At 49.7% G+C, this 20,251-nt stretch overlaps 1 protein-coding gene across 1 annotated transcript; it reads left to right on the forward strand.

The window, feature by feature from the left end:
* The first annotated feature begins 6,855 nt into the window (after positions 1 to 6,855).
* On the forward strand, positions 6,856 to 16,177 carry UBXN10 (UBX domain protein 10). The gene is made up of 2 exons (XM_057556912.1): positions 6,856 to 6,937; positions 13,036 to 16,177. Exon 2 carries the CDS (start codon positions 13,051 to 13,053, stop codon positions 13,885 to 13,887), a length of 837 nt encoding a protein of 278 aa, XP_057412895.1. The 5' UTR covers positions 6,856 to 6,937; positions 13,036 to 13,050; the 3' UTR covers positions 13,888 to 16,177.
* Positions 16,178 to 20,251: the final 4,074 nt, after the last annotated feature.

Here is a 20,251-nt window from a genome sequence, read left to right on the forward strand (position 1 = left end):
CCCGAATGCTTGGCATAGTTTCTGGCAGGTCCTCTCTTTAGGGATGGAATATCAGCTGTTCCTGACGCTCTCACTCACTCACTGGGAATTGCCTCTGTCTGGTCGAAGGTTATGACTCCGACAGGTGATGGGGGGAGGAGTAGCCCCTGGTCGAGGTGATGATTTAAAGGGCCAACCCCCTCCCCCACCCAGGATGTAGAGAAAAGGGAACTCTCGTGCACTGTGGGTGGGAATGTAAATTGGTGCAGCCTCTGTGGAAAACAGTATGGAGGTTCCTCAAAATATTAAAAGTAGAACTACCATATGATCCAGCTATTCCGCTTATGGGTAGTTACCCAAAGAAAACAAAAACACTAATCCGAAAACACAGATGACCCATATGTTCATTATTTACAGTAGCCAAGATATGAAAGCAACCTAAGCATATATATATATATATAAAATGAAATATTACTCAGCCATAAAAAAATTAAAATTTTTGCCATTTGCAACAACATGGATGGGCCTAGAGGGTATTATGCCAGGTGAAATAAGTCATAAAAAGAAAGACAAATACCATATAATTTCACTTATATGTGGTATCTAAAAAACAAAACAAATGAACAAACAAAGCAAAACAGAAACAGAGTCATAGATATGGAGAGCAAACAGGTGGTTACCAAAGGGGAGGGAGGTGGAGGGTTGGATGAAAGAGGTGAAGGGCATTAAGAGATACAAATTTCCAGTTATAAAATGTCACGGGGATGTAATATACAGCACAAGGAATATAGTTAATAATACTGTAATAATTTTGAGTGGTGACAGATGGTTAATAGACTTATCATGGTGATCATTTCATAATGCCTTTCCTCAGTCACTCTGGTAAACTCCTGAAATTAACATGATATTGTATGCCAACTATACTTCAATAAAAAAATAAATTAAAAAAAAAAGGGCCGCCCCCTTGCGTCCTTCGGGACAGCTCTGAAAGGCCATCCCAGGTCTCCCAGAGATCGCTGGGGGACCAGCTGTGGCCTTAGCAACTGTCTCCACGTGTCAGCTTCTCCTGCTCCCCAACTTCGCCTGGTTCACTTCCGCACAGGTGTCTCTCCAGGGAGCCGCCTGGCAATGCACTTCTCCTTCTCAGAGTCTGCGTCCGGGGAGGCCCGTCTAAGCCTGTGCGGAGTGATGAGCGTTGCTCTAGTGGTTGTATATATACACGCCTTTGAGCTCAGAGAAAGGGGCAGCGGACTCACCTCCAAAAGGACAGAGGCGTTTGAGGGGGTCTTGCATGACCTTAAATTTGTATTCTGCTCCTATTTCCTCCTCACTACAATCCTACCAGGCAGGACCTATCACTTCTTCATTTGACAATTGAGAAACCAACTCAGAGAGGAGAGGTGACCTGAAACAGATCCACATGGCTACCAAGTGGCGGGGCCAAGGACTAAGCTCTGTTCCCTAACTTCATATCCACCTCGCCGGGCTCCCTACCTAAACCTCTTGTCTGTGTGGCATTTGGAAGGTTACAGAGCCTTTTCATACACACTGACCTCCACAGCTGTGACTTAGGCAAGACAGACGTGGTTCTCTCTCTTTGAGTAATCGTTTACGGGTGCTTTGAATTGTGCTGAACCAAAGCCAAGAGCACAGGGCTAGGGGCCCAGAGACTTGATGAAGGGGGAGACGGAGGGAGGGAGGGAGGGAGGCATGACTCTTACGCCAGCCTCTAGGGCAACAGCCAGCAAGTTGGCAGGTCCCTAGGAGCGACTCTCTCAAACCCATCACTTCATCTTACATGGACAGCGATGAAACATTGGTTGGCTTTTCTCCCCATGGAGAAAATAAGGAGGAAAGAGCCTACAAGATCCACAAGTCCAAGGTCATTCTATTTTGTTCACCTAGAGTCTAACTATCACAGTGCCTGGCACAAACCAGTACTAATGATGATGACGGTTAACATGTGTATCACGTTTATTTTACACCTGGCACAATTCTGAGCACTTCACATATATTTACTCTTTAAGTCCTCATATCTAGTCCTCAGCTAGATAACAACTGTTATTATCCTCGTTTTGCAGATAAAGGAAACTAGGCACGGAGAGATGGGCAGTAATAAATACTCGAGGGGTGAATGAATGAATGAATGATCCGAGGCCTATCATGCTTCAAGTCACAGAAATAAACACGAAACTACAGCCCATTGAGGAGCAGAATGGGGCTAAGCCTGGTACGTGGATTATCTCCTCGAATCCTCTTTCAGTCCTCCCGAAGAGGCACAGATGATCAAGCCCAGTTCACAGGTGAGGCGATAGAGACTGGCAGAGGGTAGGTAGGTGGTCCTTCAAGTTGACAGAGCCAGGGCTTAGTCCAGGTGTGTCTGACTCCAAAGACAGCACCCCTAACCCCTTAGCAGTTCTCTTGCTTACCTGTGGGTCACTGAGCCAAACGCTGTAACTATCCAACACACAGCCGAGAAAACAAAACCGAAGACGCCCCCGAGCATCCAAGCACATGGCACAAGGCTCTTATTTTAGACAAAATTCTAGCAAGAGCATCAGCCTCTCTTTCTCAGACCCAGAAGTTGAACAGAAATTAGAAAAAAGAGTGGCCGCTCTTAGCAGGAAGGCAAGGGAGAGAGAGGAATGATTAAAAGGATAACTGACCAAGCCCGCAAAGCTGGGGCCAGGAGTGCAGGGCAGGTGGCTCTAGCCACGTCAACAGTATTGCACCCGGAGCGAAGTTATTGCCTTCCGAGACCCGAGAAAAGGTTGTAGTGTGCAGAGATGCCACTTCCTGTCACAGCCACTGCAGCTCCATGAGCCTCAGTGTCGTCATCTGTGAGATGGACACAATAGTCCTGGCCCCCGACGGATTGCTGGCAAGACTCAACAAGCTCCCGACGGCAAAAGCACTTGGTCAACAGTAGCCAAGGTGAGTTACCATGTCTGGTATGTTTTGCTGAAGAACATTGGGAAGAGTAGGCAATACTTTTTTGGAAGTTTTCCAATAATATGGCGGAAATAATATTTTTTTTAAAAAACAACTGCAGTATGTCAAGGGGCGAATTTCATTTTCTAGAAACTTCTCTCTTGCAGTGTGCTCAGGAAGCTGATTCATCGGGAGGCATGACTAACTGTGGCAGCCTCTTGGCCTCTTTACCAGAAGATCCACCCAGTGGATCCACCCTTCTGCTTGAAGGTTATCCATGATCTCAATCGACATGTCTAATGGGATTGAGGACAGACAGAGCAGGACACTGGGTACTCCAAAATCTACAAGTCGCTAGTTCAAAAAAAAAAAAAAAAAAGGCCGATTGCTCTTTGGGGACAAACTGCTAAGAAACTGAAGCTCCTGCCTTCAGCCCAGCCCCGGGGGAGGGCTCACTTAGACTTCAAGCCACATACCCTTGGGGGGATACCAACTGGCAACTTGCTGGATCTCTCATAGAAAAGCCAGCTGTGCAATCAACATCACCATCATCATTAATTGAATTCTCACAGGTACCTACCACAAAGCAGGCACGTGGTGGGCAAAGCAGGAAACTCAGACACAGGCAAGTTCCTGCCCACAAGGAGCTCATAATCTACTGAAAGAGATGTGCACCGTGGGATGAGAACAACAGGATGATGAACTTAACCCTCACCAAGCACTTACCACGCGCCAGGCACTATGAAGACCTTTACACGTGTTATCTCATTTCACCCTCGCAACAATCCTATTCTCATCACCTCCGTTCTACAGATGTGAAAACTGAGGTCCAGAGAAGTTAAAGCAGTTATCCAAGGTCTCCAGCTAGCAAGGGGGTGGAGCTGGGATTCAAACTCAAGCCTTGAGCCCAGAGGTCATGCCTGCAAACCCATGACCAGCGCAATAGGCGGGTACAGGTAAAGTGCCAGGCGGGAATGCTGGGGTGGGGGATGGGCCTCTGGGGTACAGGGTGGGCTTTGGAATCAGCTGGACTGGGGTTCTAAAACTGCTCTGCTAATCATTAACTTGGGGGGCGCTGATTTTCAATTGTTTTCTACAACTCCAGTGGCAGGGAGGAGAGTCCTGAAGATCAGAGGAGTTGACCTAGTGGGGTCCATGGTGCCATCTTGGGCATCTTCCACTGGACCAAAAGGGACCAGAGAAAGCACGGGGGTGGGGGGGGGGAGTGTCGGGGGGGGTGTGGTCAGGAAGGGCCTTCAAGAAGATGGTGACTTTTAAGATAGGCCTTGAAGGATCAGTAAATTTGGATTAACTTCAAGGAAGGGAGCAGGGTTGGGCAGGCACACGCAAAGACCCTGGAGGTGAAAAATCTGAGGGCCCATTTGGGGGACAAGCTGGCTGGAGCCCAGGAAGAGAGCTGTGGAGTAGAGAGACCCATGGCTGGGAAGGAGGTGAATCCACATTTAAGCTGGCAGGGCAGTGACCTTTGGCCACGTTTACTGAGAATCCACTTTGTATGTGTGCTGAAGACCTGGTGTTAAAGGGTTCATCCTCTAAAGACATCCTCTTCAAAAGAGGCGGAGAGACAAAGGTAGCGGAGTCAGCCCTCTCTTTAAAGAGCAGGCAGACACAGCAACTGACTGGCCAGATTCCTTTCCTTCCCTTCCCTCCAGCCTCCCCCCTAGGGCTGTGCATTCCGTGGCCCCTGGGAGCAAAAGGCACACACTGCTGAAGATTAAACAGACCCAAGGCATAAGCACCGTTCCACTGTGTGCACACATGGGGACACATCCACACACACAAACACACTCACGCACACAAATGGGGTAAGTAGCCAATCTGATTTTCCAAAAGATTGCATAATTCTTAGGTGATATTAAAATAGCTGATGAAGAATCCGCTTTAATCTTTTTTGGGTGGGCGTTGAAGGGCTGAAGAGCCTTGCTTAGATATTTCTGACAGAATCATTTACAAGAAATAAGCCGCCAGCACAGAGCTTTAAAACCTTCAGCTCCTAAAACCTCGAGCTCCTGCACCTTCTTGGGTCCTTAGATGCCTCCCTAGATGTGCAGGGTGGGTGAGGGGGTGACCCTTGCCTGGGGCCTGCCCAACCCAGGCCCTCGCCAGCAGCTCCCACAGATCAGGTGCTTCTTTTCTGAGATGGGAAGAAGCACCACCGCTGAAACGATCCCCTCTTTCCCAGGCCCTCAGAGAACTTCCTGTCCGTGCCAGTCACGTGGCACATAATCATGTCCAGCCTGTGCGGCTTTTCCACCCTTGGCTCAGATTGTACTGAAAAGAATCTGATTTGTAACTCCTTATGACTGTGCGACTTGTCTTCCTAGCCAATCGTGAACATCTTGCAGGAGGGTTAGAGCTGTGCTCTATTACAGTCCTGTATCCACGCATCTGGGATAGACAAGGTAGCAAACATTTTGCCATTATGCTAGGTAGTGGATCTGAATTTTTTCCTCTGATGATATGGTGCTTGAATGTCTCTGAACGTTATCTTCTAATAATATAGTCACTAGTTATTCCTCTGCAAATTCCAAGAGTCTAGAACAGGGCCTGGCAGACAAATGTCCAGTTAGGTCTCCTTCTGAAGCTATCTTAATTCCATCTTGGAAGAAAACCTTCATCTATTAAGTTGGGATCTGAAGGATAAGTGGCCATTAGGCAAAGAAAGAGGATGAGGAGTTGGGGAGAGTGGAGAAGAATCTTGTAGGCAGAGGGGACAGCAGGAGCAAAGCCCTGGAGTATGATGAGGGTGTGTACAGGTGTGACCCTGTGGCCGGGGACAGCCTTCAGGGCAGCCCTGGAGCAGCAGTGAATCTCGGACAGAATCAGAGGATGGGTTCCCTCCCATCAGAACAGGAGGGAGGAAGGAAAGCAGGGAGACAAAAGTAGGCAGGTTTGTAGGTCTGAGGGCAGAAAGCTGAGAAAGTTCCCATATGATGGCTTCTATTTTCTCTCTGAGGAGGGAAGTAAGGATATCTTCTGAGCAGGAGGAGGAACGAGGAGAGGTGAGAGATTTTAGGAGAGAGGACAAGGTTTGAAATAGCCACTGAGAAGAAAGGAGTCAAAACTGGCCTGGGGAAAGTGGGATGATTTCTGTGTAGGACTGAGCGTCCAAAGGAGGTTGGAGATCCCATGTTTCCATGACATCAATGCCTGTGGCTGGTCAAGATTTCTTCAGGACCTTGGTGTAGAGGGACTGGTTGGGGTTTCCTCAGGTGGGAGTGATGGAAAGACAGCAGGACAAGGGCACGGCTTCTTGAAAGGGAATGGCTGAGGTAATGGAGCTTGAACTCAACAGGGTAGGGAAGACGCAGGTTGATATGGAGAAAGCAGAAAGGCAATGGACGGGGCTCTGGAAGATGTTGAATGACAAGCGTGGTAGAAGTGGCTGGAGTTGCGGAAGAAGTCATGGTCAGGAGGGTCAAAGCAGGTGCAGATGTAGCTACAGCAAGATTTCGGATGTGGCCTGGGAGTGGTAGGCTGATAGGGAAATGAGGAGGTCAAGGAACGGGTGTCGAAAGGGCGGACTCAATCAGATGCCCCAAAAGCAGCCGCTCAGATTCTAGGATTCACAAGATTCAGTCAGCTCAGCAGCTTCATCTGACAATCAGGGACACTGAGAGCGTCAGGGCCTGAGCCAAGGTCACGAAAGGGGTTTGAGGCAGGCGGGCCTGCCACCCCCAGCCTCCTGGCCAGGGCTCTCCTCCCCCTGGACGGCCTCTCCCCCAGGAGATGTGCAGCGAGGCAGGCAGGCTAGGTGAGGAAAAGATGAGGCAGGAGAGGCCAGGCCTGAGTCCCCACCCCGTCGCCTCCCAGGGCCTCAGCCCTCGCGCCTAGCCCCGACCCGACCCCCTCCCCCCCCCACACACACCCACTCCCCCCAGGCCGGGCCGGTTCCGGCCAGACCGGAAGCACGTGGCCGCCCACCGGCGCGGTTGCCCGGGAGACCCAGGCTGTTTACCCGCGGGACGGAGCCCGGCGACGGCGGCGGATGGAGCGGCGCCGCTAGGTGAGCGCGGCCGGCCGCCGGCCCGCGGGTCTGTCCTCGGCCTTCTGGGGGCCTGGGAAGGGCCGGGACAGGCCAGCCCCGAGCCCCCCGGGGCCCGTCGCCCGGGCGGGCCTCCCCAGACTCGGCCCCAGGGGCGAAGCCCGGGAGACAGGCCAGGGGCCAGGAGGGAAGTGGCTGCTCCCCAGGGGCAGAGCCAGCCCGGCCCGGAGCTCACCGTTGGCAGAATGGGACAGCTCCCGGGCTCTGCGGAAGCCGAGGGGCCTAGGAAGCTGCTGGGCCATGCCCTCCTGGCTGGGCAGTACAGACCGAACACAGACTCCGAGGGACAAGGGGGTGTCCTGTCACACAGAGAGACCGGAACCAGATCTGAGCCTCCCCCCAGACCCCCGCTGTTTCACCCAGGTCAACTCGCACTTTCTAGCCCCTCCCCCCACATCCCTCCTGCCGCCTCATCTTGCCTCCTTCTAGAGCTGCCGGTACTTGAAAAGAACTGAGCTCTTCTTCTCCACCTACCTCTAATCCTCCCTCCCCACTGCTGCTGGAATCATGCCCAGTTCCTTTTCCAGACCTTTGATCACTTGGTGGCTTGTGGTCCAATTTCTCCACTCCCCCTTTTAAACATGGCACTCTGCGTAGGACAGTGTATTCTAATCTTTAGTCCTGGGTAGAACTGGGAATGGTACCAAAGTTTTCTCATTCTCAGGCCAACTACTATCTCCTGTTGGTTCTTCTGAGCATTTTTCATCCTCAGAGCCTCACAAGGAGGGGTGGGGATTGGCAGGGGATAGTATTAACTGACAAACATTTTTAAAAGACCAATTCAAATGTATGCATCCTTGGTATATACCAGCAGATGATACGTGGGTAGTTATATTTTATTACATTTATTGTAGGCTTAGATTTGGGTTGTGAGTGAAATAGGGTGGTCTGACCCCGTGGTAGGAGGTGGGAAAACAGGAAGATGCCGTTAGCTTCTCCTATCCAGTTCTCCTTCTTTCCAGTTGATTTGGTGAGTAATCTTAAGGCATGGGCACCTGCCCTTTTGGCAGTTCCTTGGGAACCGTTATCAATGTTTGTTTCCTGACTCCTAGCAGGCCTCTGGGGTGCAGCTATTATGTTTAAGTAAACAGGCCACTTGCCTATTCAACAGGCAGCTTGATGGAAGCCTACGCCTAGATCTTGTCAAATCACTTTGTGATTGAGAGTCTGCCAGGCCTAGAGGTGGTGAGATGAGCTGAGCAGGGTTGATGATGGATGCAGCAGAAGCCTCCCTGGACTGAGGCGGGCAGGCAGAGTTTGAGACCCAAGGTGTGAATATAAAGACACCGTTGGCCCAGGTCCCCAAACACCTGTTTCCCCCACCTCCCCTCTCCATGTGGGAGAAGCTGGGGAGAGTTGATGTTCCCTGCATGTAACAGATGGTTCCTGCGCTCGGCAGGAGGCAGCGGGTTATGAAAGCAGGTTTGATGGAACGGTTTTACCTGAAGGAGGTGTTAATCTCTAAATAACCATGAGTGGGCTTATAAGGATTAGTCATAATTGAGGTTTCTCTCCGAGATAGCTCGCAGTCATGTTATCTTATGACCAGGGTGTCTTGGATATGACACCCCCTGAACATGGATAATTATATAGTACCAAAAGGTATAGAAAGTGCACGCACACACTCAAGTTTTACTGTTAAAAATAATCCAGCAGGGAGCCTATGAGAACACATGACTTTCCTCATCAAAGTTGTTAAGGAAGAGGTTTCTAAGTTACCAAACTTACTGACAGTTAAACCTTCCCGAGGCGTGTGTGGGAATTAGATGCCAAGTCTGTGATAATTGGGTAGAAGCTGTGGCAAATTAACAGCGCTTCTTCGACGGGGAAGGGTGGGCAGAGAGGGGGAGCCGGTCTCCCAGTTGAGCTTCTCTTTGGCAGAACAGTTGGGCAGTTATGACCTCCCCATGCCATCCTGAGTTAAGTGCAGAGCTGCTTAATTACAAGCGAAAGACTTTGACTAAAATTAAAGGGACCCCCCCCCACATTCTTCACAGTTGATCAGAAAATAGACTAAATTAACAAGGAGCTGGGTAGGCTTTTTTGATGCCAAGGAGAAGGCTCCCGGACTCCCAGCAGCCAGATTGAGTGTGAAAGACTAGAGGTGGGAAAATAGGAGTGTGGAAAGACACTGCCTGTGAGCAGAAGGGAGCAAACACAGAGGCCTTGCAGTTAAGAAAGACAGGGCAGACTTTTTTTTCTTCTTTTTTAACGTCTTTATTGGAGTATAATTGCTTTACAATGGTGTGTTAGTTTCTGCTTTATAACAAAGTGAATCAGCTATACGTATACATATATACCCATATCCCCTCCCTCTTGCGTCTCCCTCCCACCCTCCCTATCCCACCCCTCTAGGTGGTCACAGAGCACTGAGCTGATCTCCCTGTGCTATGTGGTTGCTTCCCACTAGCTATCTATTTTACGTTTGGTAGTGTGTATATGTCCATGCCACTCTCTCACTTCGTCCCAGCTTACCCTTCCCCCTCCCCGTGTCCTCAAGTCCATTCTCTATGTCTGCGTCTTTATTCCTGTCCTGCCCCTAGGTTCTTCAGAACCATTTTGTTTTTTTTTAGATTCCATATATGTGTTAGCATACGGTATTTGTTTTTCTCTTTCTGACAGGGCAGACTTTGAACTGAGTAGCCCTTCTGGAATACACAGGGATACTGTGTTTTGTTTGGTTGTGGTTTTAGCGGTGAGGAAGGGGATATGCCCTAAAAGTAGACAATGATGGTAATATGCACAGAATGGGAATATTAGGGTGCAGAGCTAAGGGGCTTGAATTGCATTGCTCAGCATCGTGTGATGAAGGTAGTTTGGAGTAAGTGAATGGGAGGTAAGTATACGATTAAAGTGTGGGATTAGGGGGAATTCCCTGGCAGTCCAGTGGTTAGGACTGCACGGTTTCACTGCCGAGGGCCCAGGTTCGATCCCTGGTCAGGGAACTAGGATCCCACAAGCCATGTGGCGTGGCCAATACATAACTAACTAACTAACTAAATAAATAAGTTAAAGTATGGGATTAGAAGGGACATATTAGAATGCATTTTTGGAGGCAATTTCATAGGCAGTAGCTCACTGGAGTCAACCTTCCGGCATTTCTGTGCAGTGGGCGGGGCAGGCATGGGTCCCCTGAGTCAGAGGTGACTGGGAGTAGACCCACCACGGACACCCTGGAGAAAAGCTCTGAAGCAACACGTAAGACTTTTGGACCTAAAACAGTCGAAAGCACTAAATAAACAGAAAACAAAAACCAAAAGCAGAAAAATGAAGCCTTTACTGTGTGCCAAGCCTGGTTTTTACGGCCTTACCTATGATGTTTCGTATCACTGTCCTCATGTTGCAGATAAAGAGACTGATGTTTAGAGGCAGTTAAATAATGTTTTCAAGGTCATATAGCTAATTCTATAGATGAGGAAAGCAATGTACCAGAAAGGTAGAATGATTGTCCCATGGTCATCCAGCTAGCTCTTGGCAGGGCCTGAAATAGAACCTAGGTCTTATGACACCGGGTCCTGGGCCCTTTGCTCCCAAACGTGCTGCTTCTTGGGGAGGCTCTGGGAAGCTACCAGAAGGTCTTTCGAGGGCTGGGAGAGGGCTGCTCAGGCTGCATGTGGAGAGAGCCGCAGTCACAGTGGTGGTCAGGATTCAGAGGAGGCAGGGAGCCCAACACGTTGCAGTGTCCTGGGAAGGACGTAACCAGACCTGGGAAGAAAAGGTGATCAGAAGCGTGTTAGCGAAGGTGCTGTGAAGACGGCGAGGACAGGGGAGGGGACCTGACTTGGCAGTTCCAGGCCTGCAAGAGAAACACGCCTCCCACCATGCTTCAGGACGTGCACTCGTGCACACCCCCAAATACAGGGTGTGGGAGGTCCAAACACAGGGGCCCTCAAAGTGTTGACAAGGTGGTTGGGAAGAAGAAATGTCAACAGCTAACGGAGAGACTGAATGTGATCAGTGCTGGGGGAGAGGCCAAGACTGGTCCTTGAGAACAGAACTGGGTGTCACAGACCTGCGTTCTCTTTCAGGCTCTGCCACCAGCTGGCTTGGCGGCCTGGGGCATTTGCTCTGCTTTTCTGGCTCACACATCTGTAGAATTAGCGTGTGGCCGGAGGCCCCTTTGAAGTTGGCCTAGGACGGGGTTTGGTAAACCATGGCCCACAGGCCAGATCACACCACTCATTTTGTGTGGCTCGTGAGCTAACAATAGCTTTTACACTTTTAATGGTTGGAAAAAATAAAAAGAAGAAGATTTTGTGCCGCATGAAAATGATATGAAATTCAAATGCCAGTGTCCATAAAGGCAGTTTCCTTGGGACAAAGCCACACCCGTTCATTTACACACTCTCTATGGCGGCGTTCACACCACAAGGGCAGAGATGAGTAGTTGTGACAGACTGTGGCCCACGAAGCGGAAAATATTTACTCTCTGGCCATTTACGAAAAGGGATCGCCAACCCTGGTCTGGAAGCTGAGTGCCCCCCTGTGAGTTCTGGCCAATGGGTGGACCAGCAGTGGGGTCTCCTGCTCCTCTCCCCCAGCCTGATGACAAAGTGAGGGCAGCAGAGGGATGTTGCGTGAAGTGACTTGTCAGTGAATACCCGGCGGGAGCCCCCCTGCCACCTGTGGCAGGAAGCTCTAGCTCTCAGCTCTTTTTTTTTAACATCTTTATTGGAGTATAATTGCTTCACAATGGTGTGTTAGTTTCTGCTTTATAACAAAGTGAATCAGCTATACGTATACATATATACCCATATCCCCTCCCTCTTGCGTCTCCCTCCCACCCTCCCTATCCCACCCCTCTAGGTGGTCACAAAGCACGGAGCTGATCTCCCTGTGCTATGCTGCTGCTTCCCACCAGCTATCTGTTTTACATTTGGTAGTGTATATATGTCCATGCCACTCTCTCACTTTGTCCCAGCTTACCCTTCCCCCTCCCCATATCCTCAAGTCCATTCTCTAGTAGGTCTGTTAGGTCTGTGTCTTTATTCCCGTCCTGCCCCTAGGTTCTTCATAACCTTTTTTTTTTAGATTCCATATGTGGCACATATATACAATGGAATATTACTCAGCCATAAAAAGAAATGAAATTGAGTTATTTGTAGTGAGGTGGATGGACCTAGAGTCTGTCATACAGAGTGAAGTAAGTCAGAAAGAGAAAAACAAATACCGTATGCTAACGCGTATATATAGCTCTCAGCTTTTGAGTGAAGCTGAGCTTGGATTCCCTGCTGGGTAACTGAACAGGGTTACTTTCTCTCTTCTGAGCAAAGGCAGCCACGGGTAACGCTCTTCTGGGCCTCCAGGTCTGTGGACGGTGTAGGGCGGAGCGCCCCACCCTGGGAGCCAGCAGATTCCGCCCTCAGGACTGGACCCTGGCTCTTCTCTCACCTGGGACACCTTCCCCCTAGAGCAAGGGTGGGCAAACCACAGCCTGTGGGCCAAACGGGGCCCACCCCGTCTTTGTAAATAAAGTTGCCTGGGAACACAGGGAACACAGCCGCAGTCCCTTGCTTACGTATTGTCTATGGCTGTTCTTGTGCTACAGGGGCAGGGGTGAGTGGTTGGATCAGAGACCACGCGGCTCCCAAAGCCAAAACCATTTAGAGAAAAAGTTAGCTGAGCCCTGCTCTCGATCGTAACAGGGCTTATTCCTTCTCATCAATCTGGTCTCTCAGGTTAAAGCCCTCCCGACCCCCCGTAAGAATAAGAATTAGTCACTCGCTGGAGCAATACTTTATTTTCCTCATAGCAGTTATGAGTCGCTGAAAATATCTATTTACTTGTGGATTTCACACCAGCCTCTTCTCACTATAATAATTTAAGTTGCAAGGACTTTGGTTCACTGATATATTCCAATGCCTGGAATGAAGGAATGAATGAATTGCAGCTGGTGCCCTTGTCCAGATGCCAGAAATCCAGAGAGAAGCTCCTCTGCGCACCCCCTCCCGCCCCCATCGTGGCCGGTCCTTATTCTGGATCCTGGGACGTGAATGGCTCAGGTCCAGAAGTCCTAGGATGTTTAACCCACAGCCTCCTCTCCTCTCTTGCTTCCTTAGGGGTCTTGAGGAGCAATGACCACGGAAGCCCCTGTGAATACAGCGCCCCCTGAACGCAGCACTGCTGTCAGCACAGCAGCTGGCAGCTTCATTTGGCAGCCAGACTCACTGAACACGCACGTCACAAGGCCCAAGTCCGCCAAGGGACGCACTCGGCCAAGTCTGCATAAGCCCGCGGGCACGGAGGGATGCCTCACGCCATCTTCACCTCCAGCCATTCCCTGCGAGTCGCCGAGCAGCCAGAAACCGGCAGCCTGCACACCCAGATCTCCAAGTCAGGGAGCCGCCGATGAGAACCCGGAGCTGCTGCAGCAGGTGCCCACAGGGGCATCGTCTTCCCTCAATAAATACCCGGTCCTTCCTTCCATCAACAGGAAGACCCTGGAGGAGGCGGCCCTGGAAACAGTTGCTAAAAAGGCTGGTTCCCTGCAGCTGAGCAGCACCCAGGCTCTTTACCAAGCGGAGACCTGCACCGTGAAGACGAGTGAAGAAGGTTCCCGAGCTCAACCTTGTTCCCCGGAGAGGAAATGCATCGTGCGGACCAAGAGACAAAGCTCCTACAGGGCCAGAGACCTGGAGGAACCGTCAGATCAAGAGCCAAGACTGCTGCTTGCCGTCAGATCACCGTCAGGGCGAAGGTTTGTCCACCCTTTCCGGCCAACTGATGACTTACACACCGTTGTCGCCGTGGCCGAACAAAAGAACGAGGCCACCTACCGACACTGCAGCATTGAAACGATGGAGGTGCCCAGGAGACATTTCTCTGACCTCACCAAGTCTCTGCAGGAGTGCGGAATCCTCCACAAGTCAGTGCTGGGCATCTCACGGGAAGATGGGGAGGGATGGCCCTGAGTCCACAGCCACCCAGCTGGGGTCCTGGGTCTCTGAGCAAGGAGCGTGCTTGGGCGCCACGGCCTCCCAGGCAGCTTGGTTCCAAGTGCCATGTGAATCTGGTGCAGCTGTGACTCGGGACACTCACCCTCAGCGCATCTTCTTTGAAGCAGTGAAATCTACACAGGCACCAAATGCGTTAAGAGGATTCTCTTCCAGTTGTTAAATTCTCTCCACCACGGGAGTGAACTGGCAAGTGACCAAGGCTGTTCCTGGAACAGCTGTGACCAGGCCTTCTCCTTTTCTCCTTGGGTCCTTTCTGAAGCACCTGCTTACCTTTACAATGAACTTGCACTCTCTTGAAGCCAATGGTTTGCCTTTCTGTATTTGATGCAGGATTAAACACTTCCCAGAGAGGATTCTGGTCTGGTAAATAACCAGGGTTCAGGAAATACTGCACTGGCATTTGTGTTTCTTGCAAGTATCTTTAAGAAACAGGCGCTTGACCCTATTTTGGGAGCAGCCCCTTTGCCAAGCTCGGGTGGCTCGAGTTTCTCGGGGATTACCGTTTGTGTGAGGTGGTTTCAGAGGAAAGAATAGGTCTTCAGCTAATACAAATCCCCCAATACACCAACATTTCGGAAAGAGCCCAAGAGCTGGAAAGTGAATCCCTTCCATAAGCAGGGATTAGCCAGGAGCTGCTTTATTTTTAATACAGACTGACCAGGTTTACAATTTTTGGTAGCTACTCTCTGCACAAAATTTTCCCCAAACTGAGAAAAGCCAGTGTAATCTTACATCCTTTGCTTTCCCCAGTGGTGGCATCTTTTGTTTTTAAATGCCACAAACCTACAAGTCTGCACAAACTTGTAGGAAAAGCCCCCTTGGCTTATCTGGGTGTGGATACATTGTTTTATCCCCCAGTTTCAGGGTCTCCCCTACTTCAAACACGGAGGCTCCCTTGAGACGACAGGGGTGCCCCTGTGTTCTGATTTAGAATCCCCCGGAGGAAGAGGGCGCCTCGGTTTGGTGTCGCTTTGCTGTGCCTACGCTGAGACCACGTGCCCAAATAAATGTCTGGTTGATCAGCATGACACCCGTAGCTGTGTGGCAGACCCCGGAGTCTTGCTTTTCCAGCTCTGAAATGGTGACATGGAAATTTTCCCAAGTTCCCTCGTGTTGTAAGCTCAGCAAGGCTCCCACATCTCACCTGGATCCCCTTTACGGCCAAATCCCCATTCAGAGTGGAGAACACCTGTCCTCCCAGAGCCCAGCCATCACAAAGCCCTGAGTACTGATACACACCCCTACTTGCTAGGTACACAGAGAAGGCAGGACTTCTACAAGCATAGCAACGAGTGCATCTCGTGCATAGATAAAGCCTGTGGTTGGAAATGTTACTTCCAGCAAATTGATACTTGGCCCTGGAGATGAACACCAACATCCTTTCCTCTGAAGAAGGCTCGCCTTGTCCTAACTGCATCCCACGCCACCCAGATCATTCTAGAATAGGTTATTTTGGAATGTTTTGCAAAATTTCTTAATGCCATTTGGTCAGCCGCTCCTCTGACTGCAAAGGTCAGCTGGGGCTGGTGGAGCCTTGGGCAGGCCCAGGCCACTGGCCACATCCCCCAGCTGCTGACCACGCAGAAGGGCCTGGTGACTCGAGCCTGGTACTCAAGTCCAGGGGTTTCGCCTCCCACCCAGGACTCGAGCACAGAACTCTGCCTCTGATCTAGGAGGCTGGGGGAAGAGCCTCCCACATTTTATTCTTACCACCTACTCTGTGGTAAGAATAAAATCCCACCCACCTGGGACTTGGTAATTTCTCCAGGCAAGAAATCTTTAGAAAATTGCAGTGAAATGGAGCAAGCTTGGAGGAGTTAGAATGTTCTGCACTTAGGGGTTTGCTACTGCTATTTAGCTTAGAATTTTGGGGTGGTGGGAACAAAATGGAAGGCATAAAGCATAGAAATATTTTAGGATATTTGGGGATATGTGAACAAAGCTAGATTTGAAACACATCTTTTGTTTCAAATAAACTTTTTCTGCGGGGACAAAAGATGACAATACTAATAATAAAAACCGATTTGCGTGAAACTGAGTCAGTGGAGAAGTGCATCTTCTTATTTCAGTGCAAGGCTTCAGCCACCCACGCTAGTGGACAGGGGGCATTGTGAACCCCGTCTTCAGTTCTCTCCTTGGCAAAGCACTTGGCCCTGCTGTTTGATCCAAGTCCTCTTCCCCAGGCACTCCAGATGCCCACCCTTCCGAAAGCTCCTGCTTTCAGCTCATATCAGAGCACTAAGCTGGTCTGTAGGGGAAGAAACTCCTGAATTTCTTCCCCAAATCATTCCACGTACTCTCCTTTTGAGGTCGGCAAGAACACACTGTATCAGAACTTCAGCGTTCTTGGCTCTGTAGGTGGTACTGCCAATCAGGTGCCCTGGCCTAATGGGCTAAGCTGAGCCCAGGGCCTAACTCTTGGTGGCCCTGGTAGGTCTGAAGTTGGCCCACTTTGTGGTCACAGGCCTGAGTCATTCATTTAACCCACAGTCATTGAGGGTCTGCCCTGTGCCACACCGGCTCACAGGCATTGGCGCCCTAGCAAGAGAGCGTTGGCAAGACAATGTGGAACCACCTTGGACTGTCAACTCCAACCAGCCGAGGGCGGCAGCTGTAGCTTTATCTGGGAGGGCCCTAGAGTGAGGGCCAGACTGGATGGCTGCCGGTCTTCTCCCCACCTTGTGGGAACACAGAGGAAACTCCTCCCCACCTCTCCTAGTGACGGCACTAGGAAGATCGCTCATTAGGGATATGGACTTTGCATAGGACAAAGCTTCATGATGAGTGATTCCCCTCCATCCCCTGATAAAGTCCAGTAGGTAAATTCGTCCTGACAGCAGAAGGAACAGCAGGAGAAAGAAGTGACTCATCATGTAGAATCCAAAAAATTTTCACCAACAGATGGCAGGTGGTTCTAACACAACAACAGCCCTTGCCCTGAAAGTACCCGGAGACCCAGCCCACAGCCGTGAGTCCAGGGCAGTCCTGCTGAAGAAGCGAGGTGAACGGGACCATGGGCCAGCGGTCACCCCCGAGCTCCCCACAGAAAATCCTTCACAAACAAACAAAAAAAACCAAGACAAGCCTTGAGGCTTCCATTCCAATGAGAAACTTTCAAGACTAGTGACAGATCAGTCTCACTATCAGGCATGACAAAAGTAAGGCATTTCACGCACTAGACTTTGCTTTTGTTCATGCTCTCATCACCATTTGAAAGGGGTGTCTAATGTCAAATAAAGCCACCCTGCCCCAAGAGGCGAAAAGGTTTCTCTTTACACAATTTTTAATTGTCTTCATAATATGTTGAGATAAAGGAGTATTCAGTTTCCCGTGGTTTGGGGTATATTTTAGACTAGCCTTTTATATGGTCAGTGGATCTACTTTTATACCTTTTAAACAGAATTGCAAAGAAAACTAGATCATTTTACTTCAGCATTAGTGTGGAAATCATTCTGAGAATTAAGCAGGAATATCCGTTTTCTTAGTGCACCGAGGCAACACACCACAATAAAGTTAAAACTTTGAGCATGTTTACCCTCGCCCTGAAATCAGAACCGACCAAACCCTACCATAGAAGCAGAGAGGGTCAGGGGCCACTGCGGAGGAGTTGGCCATCCAAGTCTGGAGCAGACTTTTGGTGACTCACCAACAAACAAGACAGCCACTCAATTATAAAAATAAAATTGGGTGTTTTATTTTGCGTCTGCACCGGTGATGTGACATTTTCCTTTCCTGGTGAGGGCAGTTTCTACCAGCCCTTGCTGACGTCCCTCTTTGTGCCTCTACCTTCAAACAGTTGAGGAAACAGCAGAAATCCTGAACAGCTGATGCACAAGCACACATCTCTGGAAGTATTTTTGGACACACTTAAATCCCATCCCAAGACGCTGAACAACTGATGTGACAACTGCCAATGGGTACAATGAAGTGAGCCTCATTCCCACAGTCCTGCTCAGAGGAGCGCTCCGGCTGCTGTGTTGAGAACAGACCGTAGGGGTCAGGGTGGAAGATGGGAGACCAACTACTGGACGTTGACAGTAACCAGAGGAGAGATGGTGGTGGCTTGGGCCAGGGGCGTAGCCATAAGTGTTACGAGAGATGGTCAGATTCTGGATACACAATCCATTTTCTTAAGGAAAAAGAAAAGGAAAGATAGTTTGACAGACTGGAATTTACCCAAGTGGACTTAGCTTGACCACATCACCAATGTGGACTGTTTCTGCAAAAACAAAAACAAACCTGACAGCAACAAGACCAATACGTGGTAGGCAGGGCAAAAACCCTGACCAGAAGCAATGTGCAGAGGAAGGAAATGCATGAAAGTTTTTGGACAAAGTGTGTGGAGAATTTCAAAGCTCTTAATTGCTTTAATTAAGAGATGCAACTAAAAAGCTTGCTATTTCACTTAATGTATAGGTTAAATCAATTACTGTCTAACTCTAGGGGTATAATTACCGCCAAGGTTACTTTATGACAAATCCTTGTTCCAGTAAAATACATTGTTTATGTCTTCTTCTCTCCCTCCCTCTCCTGCCTCCATTCCATTCAGCCAAATCCAGCGGCTGATTTGGGGTGCATTTCCTTTCAGGAGGGCAAATAAAACCACTGTCCTTTGGTGTAATTAACAAAGCTCCTAGTTTCATAACTTCCACGCCCACCTGTTCTTCTGTTCTTTACACTGAGGAGAGCTGTGCTGTAGGGCCTTGGACCCGCTGAGAGCTGCACCTCTCTGACGTCTGCCCTCTAGCAGAGAGGTGGGGATCATGGGTCTACTCTGGTTGGTGAGTACCACCAACAGACATCCTGGGTCTGCTTTAGCCCCAGCCCACTGTTAATAAGAATGGCCAGCCACCGGCAGACAGACCGTGGGAGAATGGTAGCAACTTTCATCTTCCCTACTGGGAAGCGCAGTCTGGAAATCACCTGCTGTCTCCACTCCAGCCCTGCATCCAGCCGCTGGATATACTGCAGGGTCAACCCAGACCATACTTGAATGGGCCATGTCCCAAAGACTCTGGATCCAGACCCAAAAGAGCTTTGTTAGTTTCCCCAACCCAGGCCTGGACCTCAGCTCACATTTCTGCTTCTTAATGGAGTTCCTAGCAGGAGCTCACCTTATTCAAATTAGCTGTAACTAATTAATTCAAAATGTATCTATAGGCACCTATAGGCCAGGCACTTATTAGGTCTATCAGTGAACAGAGCAGGCACAAATTCCTTGCCCTCATGGAGGTTACATTCAAATGCCTGGAGACAGAAAAGGAACAATATACATAATAAATAATATAGTATGATAGAAAAGGATACAGGTGATGGAAAACGGAAAAGCAGAGGAGGGTGAGGGGGACCTGGAGAGCATGGGGGTTGCAGAGGATGAGATCTTACATGGGGGGTGGGTGGTCAAGGCAGACCTCACACACAAAGCAACATCTGAGAGAAGAACTTGAAAATGAGACTCAGCCGCGCTCCTGGGGGCGGGGGCGGGGGCGGGGGCGGGGCTCCGGGGGCGGGGAACCTGCTCCTGGCGGAGGGGACGCACAGGTCCTAAGGCGGGAGCCCATCTAGCCTGTTGGAGGGAAGGGCAGTCGGTGCGGCTGGTGGGAGGAAGGGGTTGAGCTGTTGGAGATGGGGGCGGAGAGACAGATCATTTGGGAGCTTTTAGGGGCTGCAGCTCTGGGTAGAACAGGAGCCACTGCAGGGCGCTGGGCGGAGGAGTCTACGGACATACGTGTTCACATCAGCACTCTGGCTGCTGTGCTGAGCGCAGACAAGCGCAGAAGATGGAAGAACAAGTAGAAGCTATTACTTGTACAATCCAAGTGAGCAATGAAGACCGGAGAGGTAGCTACAGATGTCCTGAGAAGCAGTCAGCTTCTGGGTATCGAATCCATTTACTTTTTCGAGAAATATTAATTTTACTGTAAAAACAGTAGTGAAGTAAATGCTAACCCGTAGTATGCACCGTCATCATAAATGATTTTTCCAGGCAGAAGAGGTTTACTCTGCAGAACCATTACACCCTGCCCCCAAAACAAAACACAGGCTTTTTTTTCTTTTAATAATGGGAAACGTGAAGAATACAGGGAAGATTGAAGAGGAAACTAAAAATCGTCCATGATCCTTTAAGTCAGAGACAACCGTTGTTAATATCTTGGTGTATATTGTCTCATTCTTAAAGATTACATTCGTTTGCACATTACCTTCTTGTCAGTAGGCACACGTGCATATTTTTAACATCTGTAATCCTAGCAAAAACAGCAGTTTTATATTTTTTCCAAATTTCTATAGTCTTCATAATTATTGTAAGACTGAGTAATAC

This window comes from Balaenoptera acutorostrata, chromosome 1 (assembly GCF_949987535.1).
Source record: "Balaenoptera acutorostrata chromosome 1, mBalAcu1.1, whole genome shotgun sequence".
NCBI lineage: Eukaryota > Metazoa > Chordata > Mammalia > Artiodactyla > Balaenopteridae > Balaenoptera > Balaenoptera acutorostrata.

Bases quoted from the DNA above. Each gene is read 5' to 3' on its own strand.
- UBXN10 (XM_057556912.1), top strand. From the start codon at position 13,051: ATGACCACGGAAGCCCCTGTGAATACAGCGCCCCCTGAACGCAGCACT.